At 36.3% G+C, this 11,506-nt stretch overlaps 1 protein-coding gene and 1 pseudogene across 1 annotated transcript in view; both read right to left on the bottom strand.

The window, feature by feature from the left end:
* Nucleotides 1-11,506, bottom strand: part of LOC106875047 (succinate--CoA ligase [GDP-forming] subunit beta, mitochondrial) — a 64,827-nt gene that overhangs the window by 3,702 nt on the left and 49,619 nt on the right. The window contains exons 9-10 of the mRNA XM_014923008.2: nt 7,910-8,052; nt 4,692-4,812 (exon numbers count right to left, since the gene is read on the bottom strand). Coding sequence (XP_014778494.1) covers nt 4,692-4,812; nt 7,910-8,052 — 264 coding nt within the window. The remainder of the gene's footprint in view (nt 1-4,691; nt 4,813-7,909; nt 8,053-11,506) is intronic.
* On the bottom strand, nt 7,768-7,886 carry LOC128247747 (5S ribosomal RNA; annotated as a pseudogene).

Here is an 11,506-nt window from a genome sequence, read left to right as displayed (position 1 = left end):
TATATATATATATATATATATATATATCTTTATATAAAACCTGATGATTATATATACATATGCAAAATATACCATTGTGGTATGCATGGTGGCTCTGCACCACAGGACACATGCATTTCTGCGTCATGTGTGTTGTCAGATGAAGAGGTAAACTCACATTTCTTAACCACTAAAAACAAGTTGTGCTTTATATCAGAACAACAAATGGAACATTTGTTGACATGCATCAAGCTGGAATTAATTAACTGGAGGCATACTATGCAGTGTTGACTGAAATACAGGTGCATATAGTCACATGATTGTACACACCTGTATAATCATTCACTGCTGCTCAGTGCACCCCTAATTAATAATTACTATACTTGACTGGTGTTTAGCTTATATATACCCCAATGAAATTTGAACTCAGGACAAGGGCTTCTTTCTGTTGGTGCAAGACCTTAAATTTGTTGGTGATAGCTACATTCATTTGAAACATCCCAGTATGTGATTAGAAAAGGGATCAACTCAGAAATTAGGATAAGGTTGAATACAACACATTCAGTTTGGTGCTACCATTTTGGCAAAGCCACAATTCTTAAACATCATAATTAAAATCAGGATAATCACAATTACAAAATTTTGTTTTAATTTCTTTTTGATTTTGGAAGAAAACCCTGAAATTGTATGGAAGACAGAAGAGTCAGCTGATGAGACCCAAGTAAAGGGTTACTTTATTTTACTGACCCCCAGCCCCTGAAAAATGTTATTCAAAGTTGGCCCACAAAAGATATGAACTTAGAAATTCCACCCAGTATAATACCGTCTTTTCATCTCTGCAATTGTTACAATCAGTACCAGTAATATGCTTGTATCTAATGAGATCTGTAAAAGTTTTTGTAGCTCAACTAGAGGAGGAAGGGCAGTGTCCTGGTATTTATAGGGTTTCAAAACATCAAATACAGTCCATCTAATGGGCTTTTCACACATAAGGCTGAGGTCACCACAAAACTATGAACTATTTGATTGCTAACCAACCTCATTAAGTACAGAATTATGTCTACATCCATTAACGATGATGCAACTGACTGCATCTCTTTCTTCCAAATATTGATCTAATATCTAATAATAAAAAAAAAAGAGAAGAAATCAATAATTTTTTTATGTAAGAAAGTGTCGTCAGCTGATGGTGGGATATTAATAATAGAATAACCAACCAATTTCTCTGACTTTTCCTGATGCTTTGAACACATCAATAGCTTTGTTTAGCAGGAAATATTCAATACTCAAACCAAAATCAATCCTAACATTCTCCTTTTCCACCAGGAAAATACTTACTCACAGAACACATGGCTGTTTTATTTTATCCTCTTCAGATAAAGGAAAACTTTAGTAACAAAAATACAAACATTCTTTTTTTTTTCTACCAATTTTCTGCTTTCAGAAAGAGTTACAGAAGAATTGGTTTAACAGAAAAATGAAAAGTGTAAAGAAATGTTGTTCAAGAAAGTTATAATAGATAATTGACCAAATTCGGTAAAAGTCATTTTTGTTTTTCTTTAAATACTTGAATAACAAAGAAGAGAGGTAAGAAAAAAAAAATATAGAATAAAAAGTAAATCTAAATGTTAAAATATTATGGTGTAACTCAAGAAAAATGGTTGTTTAAAAACGGTAATTTGATTTATCAGCCAAGATACAAATTGGCAATTGATCGGTTCACCATAGAGAGTAAAAGATGATGGATTGAGTGCTAAATGTAGCTTGACTGTTCAAGAATGAGAGAAAGGGAGAGAGAGAAAATGAGGCTGACAATTTATGCATGCGCCATACATTACAACCATTCTTCACTTCTGATATGACACATTTCACTGATTTTAACAAATGTTCTTCAATTAGCAATCCAAAATCTGTTGACAAGAATGTTAGAGGCTTTAAAATAGCTTCCATGTCAGAGAACAAATTACACAGAATTAATAACAGAACCGGATTGTAGGCAAACTGTCATGTTCTGAGATTTTTTTGGGTGTTTTGCTTGAAAGTGAATTTATTGTTATTATGTTCAAGTAGCTTGAACTAAATTTATTGTCATTATGTTAGAGTAGCTTAAAAGTCAAGCGAGGTTTTTCCGACAAAGCAAATAGATTTATACAGCGCAAGGAGTAGGTGGAGAAAGCGGAGGGGGTTGTCGTAGCAAAATTTATCTATCACCATCGTTAAATGTCTGTTTTCCATACTGGCATGGGTCAGGTGGTTTGACAGGATCTGATGAACTGCAGGGCTGTGTCATGTCATAGTTTCAGCTTTAGCATGGTTTCTATGGTCAGATGCCCATCTTAATGCCAACCACTTTACAGTGCATATTAGGGGCTTCTTTTCAGTGCATATTAGGGGCTTCTTTACAGTGCATATTAGAGGCTTCTATTCAGAGCATATTAGGGGCTTCTTTACAGTGCATATTAGGGGCTTCTTTACAGTGCATATTAAGGGCTTCTTTTCAGGCCACTAGCACTCGTAAGGCTATACCAAGTAGCTTGCAAGCCAGGAATTCTTCTGAATATTTTTACTGATAAACTGCTGTCAGAAATTTTGCATTTCTTTTCAATTTCAATAATAAAAAAGAGGGGGAAAGGGAGCGAGTGGTCAAAATAAAAGTTATTTAAGTTAAAAGCTATCATCAGATAGATCTTCATGAACAGATACAATGAGGGGAATTTTTAATAGAAGAGGTAGGTGTCTTGTGAAAGAAATAACTGATGGTTTGCAACAGAGAAAATACAGGGTGATTCAAAAGCCTCCTTACATAGGAAATTTTTTTTTTTTTTTTAAAGAAACAGTTTATAAGATTCTCTAGAGTTCCTGATATATATAACCCCTTTTGACTTCTATCTTTGGGGGCATTTGAAAGGCATTGTGTATCGCGGAAAGATAAAAGACATAAATCATTTGAAGGAACGCATCACCAACTCCTTTGCACAAATATCACCAGATGTGCAATTATGAGTTCACAATGAGTGGGGTAAATGTATTGCAATGTGTATTCAAAACAATGGTAACCTTACAAGAGCCTCATGAAGTATATTTGCCACTTAAATGTGGCTAACCTTTAAGAGTGGATGCTACTGTAGCTTGTAGCCCCAAGAAAACGTCTCCTCCAGCTGGCTATTGACACACTTTCTGTGCCCTATTAGTATTTGCAAAGGCTGGAGATGGGAAGGATGACTTCCCTTTGCAAATACTGATAGGGCACAGACAGTGTGTCAATAGCCAGCTGAAGGAGATGTCTTCTTGGGGTTACAGTAGCATCAGCCCTTAAGGGTTAGCCACATTTAAGTGACAAATATACATGCAGCTACTGTTTATACCTTGCTCAGAGATTTATTATTGCATATAGGCCTGTTAAATAAAAAAAAACTGTTCTTATAAAAAAGATAAATTGTTCCTATGTATGGCGACTTTTGAATCGCCCTCTTCAACATTCAGATTACTCAGTCAACCTTAATAATATAATGAATCATAGATATCTCAAAGCTACAAGATAATGCATGATCGATTCAAAACAATGTGAATAAGCATTACATTTGACAGAGTAATCGGAATGCTAAAGGGTTGAAGGTGAAAGGACAAGAAAAAAAGAAAACAAACAAAAGAACTATTGTGCAGACTAACTCCCACAATTCATTGTAGGAAAGAAGCATAATACAATGATTAGAAAACAATTGTACGAGGGTGAGTCACAAAAGTAATGCCATTTTGTTTAGGACAGGTATAATTACCAACACAGGAACATGTATCATACATCAAAATGAAGCTGGTCCTCTGTGGATCACATCCCTACTTCTCATCATAGTCACTGTTTCTCTCAATAGCAATGTTCCACCTTCGAATGAGAGCATGTATCCCTGCCCCGTAAAATTCTGTTGACTGTTCTTTGAGCCACTTCTTCACTACAGTTGTCACTTCTTCGTCACTGGAATAATGTTTGCCTCTCAAACTCTCTTTCATGGGGCAAAAGCCAGAGGGAATGTAGTCCAGTGACGAAGAAGTGAAAACTGTAGTGAAGAAGTGGCTCAAAGAACAGTCAACAGAATTTTATGGAGCAGGGACACATGCTCTCATTCGAAGGTGGAACATTGCTATTGAGAGAAACGGTGACTATGTTGAGAAGTAGGGATGTGATCCACAGAGGACCAGCTTCATTTCGATGAATGATACATGTTCCTGTGTTGGTAATTATACCTGTCCTAAACAAAATGGCATTACTTTCTGACTCACCTTCATAATAAAATTGGCAATTAGAACAGTGGTTCTCAACCATGTGACCCCTGGAAATCCACATAAGATTTTTGGGGTTCCATGCAAGCAAAATAGTAAATTGGGGCCCTCAGTAGTACTTAAAGGTTCATGAAAAAATGTTGCTTTAAATTTATTTATAGCTAGAAACAGCTAGGTTTCTTTCTCTTAACATAATTCAGTATGTTTCTGGCCAAAGAAACATCTTCTCTCAGTGAGTTTTATTAAAAACCTATGCAAGAGTGGCAAGCGTGGCAAACAAAATAGGAATCTTGAAAGCAGTATCTATAAAATTAGTTTTTAAACATTGAATGGTTATTGGGGAATGAAATAGTAATCAAAATGAGCCATAGATAAAAAAACAAAAATGGTTGAGAACCACTGAATTAGAATGGTGTTATACCAAAGGTAAGGCTTACCTTCAAGTCGTACAACAAGAGGAAGGTCAAATTTCATACTCTTACAAGCATTAGTTATACCATTGGCAATGGTAGCACAGTTTACAATACCACCAAAGATGTTCACAAGAATTGCTTTCACCTGGTTAAAAGGAAATAAACATAAATGTAACACACCTGGAACACATTTGAAAGTCATGTGATACGGTGGATAAACAGGTCTAAGAATAAACTTCAAACAAAGGATGTCAAATTCATGGAATGGACTGATTAGTTCTTTGGTAAATAAATGAATATCATTAAAACAGAGAATTCCATGCATGACTGTCATCATTTTGGTAAATGTCATGCATGAAATTTGGCCTTTAAGCCAGGATAATATAGTTATACAGAAAATTTCATTGGTTGAAAATAGTGTAATTAATAGACCAATCAGAAGAGAAGTGCTCTGAACAGATTTTCTTGGCAACAACATTATAGAAGAAATGGAAAATTGAATATTGGCAGAAATCTGTTTCCCTGCAACAGTAATCTTTGCCAATCACTCCTGCACCTTTTAATATGAACATTCAACTTCAGACATTAATTTTGAAAATAATGAAGATTTTAGGAAAATTAATTTCTCAAATACTAAGATGGTGTTTAGACTATAAATTAATGAGTCTTTGATAAGACTTCAGATCACTTTAATCTTCTTGTTACCATATTTCTGTTGAAATACCTGCCTCTATTTCTATTCATTTTGAAAATATTGAAGACTTTAGTAAAATAACTTCGTCATTATTAAGCTGATTAATTAACACTAAATTTTGATGGAAAGGTTTTAATTAAGATCAATTTTAACCCTTTCAATACCAGCTCAACTGAAACCACCTCTGGCTCTGTAGTACAAATGTCTTGTTTTCATAATTTCTGAATTAAAATCTTCCACCAAACCTTAGTCACAATTTATGTTCCTAACACCAGCTTAATGATAATTAAGTTATTTTACTAAATTCTTTGTTATATTTAAAATTAATTGAAAGAAACAGAGCATCTCAACAGAAATATGGTAACAAAAGGGTTAACAAATGATTAATTTAACCCTTTCGATACCAACCCGACTGAAACTGCCTCTGGCTCTGTAAAAATGTCTTGTTTTCATAAGTTCTGAATTAAAATCTTCCACCAAATCTTAGCCACAATTTATGTTCCTAACACTAGCTTAATGATAACTAAGTTATTTTACTAAATTCTTTGTAATATTTAAAATTAATTGAAAGAAACCCAGAGCATCTCAACAGAAATATGGTAACGAAAGGGTTAAAACAGGAAGTTTGTATCATAGAACCAGGATTGGTATCAGACAGGTTGGTTTCAAAAGGGTCTAAACAATTTAGCAATTATCATGAATTCGTACTGGAAGAATTTCCTAATTATATTTCTTGTTCTGAATATTCTTTCATCCATTTCCATTCATGATTAGTTTTTTTTTTTTGTATGAACTTTCATTTCATTCTAGTTTTCATTATTGTGAACAGAAAATCCCACCTAATTCTATATCTTGTAGAATAATATTTGCAGGACCCACTTTCTGTGGGTTACACAAATATACTATCAGGAGGATATTTCTTTTACAACTGGATACCTTTCCTGTCACTAACCCTTACCCCTTCTTTCTTATCTTATTTCATTTATTCAATTTTGCTTTATTTCACTTGAATTATTGACCATTCCTCCAACACAGTAACCTGATTCTTATGATTTCATTTTTCTTGTTTTTCCAGTAATTTTCAATACTTTATTCATACACCTCTCAATCTTCATCCATCCCCATAAATTTTTCTATTATTCTACATTTTCTTTACCACTTTGCTATTTTCCCCATTCCTCTAATTAAGCCCCCACCACCTCCCATTATAACTGTCATGTTATTTATAATTTCCATTCATTACTTTTAATTGTTCATTATCTGCCATTCCAAATTATTTTATTCAAACACCTGCTCCCTCTTCATTTCCTTTCTCATTTTTTTCCCTATTTTTTCCTTTTCTTCTTTTCTTTCCTTTACTAATTTTTCCTCTTCTTTTTCCTCCTCTTCTACCTATTTACTCTTTGTCTTTTTCACTTTCTTTCTATTATTCTATTTCCTTTTCATTTTTTTCCCCTCTTGCTTTCCTCCTTTTTCACCACTTATATTCTGTGCCCCCTCATCACAACCTACAACTAAAAAACTATGCATAAATGTGCAAACCCCAATTTCCCAGTCACAACTGACCTAAGATCCTATGTACCGACAGGTGAGACTGAGAGTAGCAAGAGACTAACCTGACTATCACACACACACACACACACACAAATGCGAACGCGAACACACACATACACAGAGACTAACACACACACACACACACACACACACACACAAATGCGAACACACACACACACATACGAACGCAAACACACACATACACACACTGGTGGCACATAAAAAGCACCATTCGAGCATGGCCGATGCTAGTGCTGCCTGACTGGCACCTGTGCCAGTGGCATGTAAAAAGCATCATCTTAGTGTGACTGATGCAGTGCCGCTTGCCTGGCTCCTGTGCTGGTGGCACGTAAAAACCACCCACTACACTCACAAAGTGGTTGGCGTTAGGATGGGCATCCAGCTGTAGAAACCTTGTCAGATCGGATTGGAGCCTGGTGCAGCCTCCTGGCTTGCCAGTGAAAGCGTCCAACCCATGCCAGCATGGAAAGCGGACATTAAACAACAATGATGATGACACAATGGACTTGTTTCAATTTCTATTCACCAAATTCACTAACAAAGCTGGCCCAGTTCTCAAGAAGACATTTGCCCAAAGTGTCACACAGTGGGACTGAACCCTAAAGCCTGCAGTTTGAAAGCAATCGTGCCTGTGCCTACCATCATCATCATCATTGTTTCCATGGCAGAGTTTCTACAGCTGGATGCCCTTCCTAACACTAACCACTCCGAGAGTGTAATGGGTGCTTTTTACGTGCCACCAGCACGAGGGCCAGTCCGGGGGTACTGGCAATGGCCATGCTCAAATGGTGTTTTTTTACATGCCACCAGCACAGGAGTAAAAGTGTGTGACGCTTACAGCACCTAGGGTTCCCAAGCAGTCACCCATCTATGTACTCACTCGACTCGACATTCCTTAACTTTGGTGATCGTATGAGAACCGGTGCTCTCAGCGTGATATGGCCATAAGTTTCAAAACTATTGAAATACTTACTTGTGAGTCTTCAGTTAACAGCTTAAATGCTTCAAAGACTTGCTTCTCTGTAACAGTGCCACCACAATCCAGAAAATTTGCTGGTTCTCCACCATACAGCTTAATTATATCCATGGTTGCCATTGCCAACCCAGCACCATTTACTGAAACAGAGAGAGAGAAAGGGGAAAAGAAATGTTCATTCCATGCAAATTAGTAAAAACTGGAGGGCTGTTCACCATTTGATGGGTGACTTTGGAAGAATGGGTTTGCTACAATGGGTAATTACAGGAAATTTGGCATCGACACCAGTATGTAACTGGTACTTATTTAACTGACCCTGAAAGGATGAAAGGCAAAGTCGACCTCGGCGGAATTTGAACTCAGAACGTAATGGCAGACAAAATACAGCTAAGCATTCCGCCCAGTATGCTAACGATTCTGCCAGCTCGCCACCTTGAAATTAAATCAAATAAAACAAGTTTCTCATATAAGGTAAAATACTGGTTTCAAATGTTGGCACAAGGCCAGCAATGCTCAACTGGTGCTCATTTTTTTTACCCTGAATGGATGAAAGGCAAAGTCGACCACAGCAGAATTTGAACGCAGAACATAAAGACAAATGCAATGCCACAATAAGCATTTTGCTTACTACTGTAACAATTCTGCCAGGTCACCATTTTATATGTTAAGTGGAATATTAAAGACTGTTGATAAAACGATTGAGTAAAATCTCTTCCATTGCTGGTTAAATGATGTGGCAACCGATATTTGGCAAATGCAACATTTCATGTAGTCATTCTAAAACACCATCAACAACAGCCACATTTACAGCAAATCCAAGAGATGTCTGATGCAGTTTCTCAGCGCTAAATGATATTATAGACAATAATAACAAAGATGTGCGATGCAACTTCTTCCTCTTAAGTGAGGCTATAAAGAACAACAGCAACACCAACAACAACAACAACAACAGTCAGTCACCAATATTTTCAAGAAGCTTCCTTCGCATTTGAAGAAACAAAGCCAGACTTATTGCTTGTTATGATTTACAGAATATAATTCAGAAGCTGTTTTCTCTGTCAGTTCTTGACATTTAAGACATTTAAGTGAAGTGTCATAAATAGATTCCACTGGATTGAACAGTCTCGAAATAAATGCACAGGTGTAGGTATGGGTATGTGGTCAAGAAGCTCACTTTGCAACCATGTGGTTTGGGTTTCAACCCCACTGGACAAGTGTCTTCTGCATGAGCCCTGGCTAACCAATGCCTTGTGAGTGAATTTGGTTGAAGGAAACTATGGGGAAGCCGTGCATACATGTATATATATGACAGTGTCACTAAAAGCATCTGTGCTGGTGTCATGTAAAAAGCACCCAGTACACATGTAAAAAGCACCCAGTAGTTAGCATTAGGAAAGGCATCCAACTGTAAAAACCAAGCTAAAACAGACAGTCGAAGCCTGGTACAGGTCTCCATCTGGCCAGTTCCTGTCAAACTGTCCAACCCATACCCGCATCGAGAACAGATATTAACCCTTTTGTTACCATATTTCAGTGGAGATGCTCTGTGTTTCTTTCAATTAATTTTAAATATAACAAAGAATTTTGTAAAATAACTTAATTATCATTCAGCTAGTGTTAGGAAGATAAATTGAGACTAAGGTTTGGTGGAAGATTTTAATTCAAAACTTATGAAAACAAGACATTTGTACTACAGAGCCAGAGGTGGTTTCAGTTGGGTTGGTATCAAACAGTTAAATTTATTATTTGTTAACCCTTTTGTTACCATATTTCTGTTGAAATGTTCTGTTTCTTTCAATTACTTTAAATATAACAAAGAATTTAGTAAAATAACTTAGTTATCATTAAGCCAGTGTTAGGAACATAAATTGTAACTAAGGTTTGATGGAAGATTTTAATTCAGAACTTTTGAAAACAAGACATTTGTATTATAGAGCCAGAGGTGGTTTCAGTCGGGTTGGTATCAAAAGGGTTAAACAATGATGATTATATATATATATATACATACAATTGGGGTTCTTTTTATTAGTGGAACTCAAAGATGATAAAGCTATAAATTGTACGTAAATACTGGGTTACAAAAACCTTGGATAGAAAAAGTTGAAGGCTGCCTGTAAGTCACAATCCCACATCTTCTGTAAATATAACAGATATTCTAGCATGGGCAACCTTCAATTTTTTTTAACCCAATATCCTACATGTTACCACTTATAGCTTTGTCTACTTCAAGCTCCACCAACAAAAGTGAATTATTAAATGCCTCTTGAAGTTTCTAAATTCTTACGTGTGTGTGTGTGTCCACACTGCTTGAGAACCAATCTTGGTTTGTTTACGTTCGTGTAACTTAATGGTTTGCAGAAAAGAAAAAAAAAATATGACTCACAAGTATCAGACTTTAAAAAAATAAGTACAGGAGTGGATTTGTTCAACTAAATCCTACAAAGTGGTGCCCCAGCATGGCCACAGTCTAATGACTGAATCAAATAAAAGATTTGATAACTTGCCACACGAACACACTCAAAGTCGTGAAGACAAGTCACAAAATATTTCTCGGATTTACATAGAAAGTTCCAGAACTGCTAAACCACAGACAAGTTCCTCTTTCTTGTTCGTTAGCATGTACTTATATAACATAAATTTAGTTATTTACTTCAGATATAACGGAAATTGGCAGATCTGTTATATGAGCAAACACCCAATGCACAAACGTTGTAGACTAAAACCTTTGCTGGAATCATTTGAAATGCAGAAATCGGTTGATAATTAAACATGTACAGAAATATGTCTAGAAAACAGGAGAGATAATATAATTAGCAAGACTTCATTATTACAATGTCTGTTACAATGCTATTAATTAACTGGCCTAATATGGTTACGATGAGCCTAGATTCCTGATATACTGTGATACAGATGATCAAAAATTCTTGATGAGAGAGAAAAAGAGAATCAATTTTATTGCTTCTTTTTTTTTTTCTTTCTCTCTGTCCTAGTCAACACAACAGAAGTCAAACCGCAGCGATCGATCTGGGAGAAGAAGAGCCATGATCAGCATTCTATATATCTTTTATCCTTTTATTTGCTCAGTCATTAGATTGTGGTCATGCTGGGGCACCATCTTGAAGAATTTTTAGTTAAATGAATCAACTCTGGTATTTACTCTTTACTCTTTTACTTGTTTCAGTCATTTGACTGCGGTCATGCTGGAGCACCACCTTTAGTCGAACAAATCGACCCCAGGACTTATTCTTTGGAAGCCTAGTACTTATTCTATCGGTCTCTTTTGCCGAACCGCTAAGTTCAAGCGATGGTTGTCAAGCGATGTTGGGAAAACAAACACAGACATACAAACATATACACACGCACACACATCATCATCACCATCGTTTAACGTCCGCTTTCCATGCTAGCATGGGTTGGACGATTTGACTGAGGACTGGTGAAACCGGATGGCAACACCAGGCTCCAGTCTAATTTGGCAGAGTTTCTACAGCTGGATGCCCTTCCTAACGCCAACCACTCAGAGAGTGTAGTGGGTGCTTTTACGTGTCACCCGCACGAAAACGGCCACGCTCGAAATGGTGTCTTTTATGTGCC

This window comes from Octopus bimaculoides, chromosome 4 (assembly GCF_001194135.2).
Source record: "Octopus bimaculoides isolate UCB-OBI-ISO-001 chromosome 4, ASM119413v2, whole genome shotgun sequence".
NCBI lineage: Eukaryota > Metazoa > Mollusca > Cephalopoda > Octopoda > Octopodidae > Octopus > Octopus bimaculoides.
The sequence above is the reverse complement of the archived record's forward strand: the minus strand, read 5'-3'. Positions and strand labels throughout refer to the sequence as shown.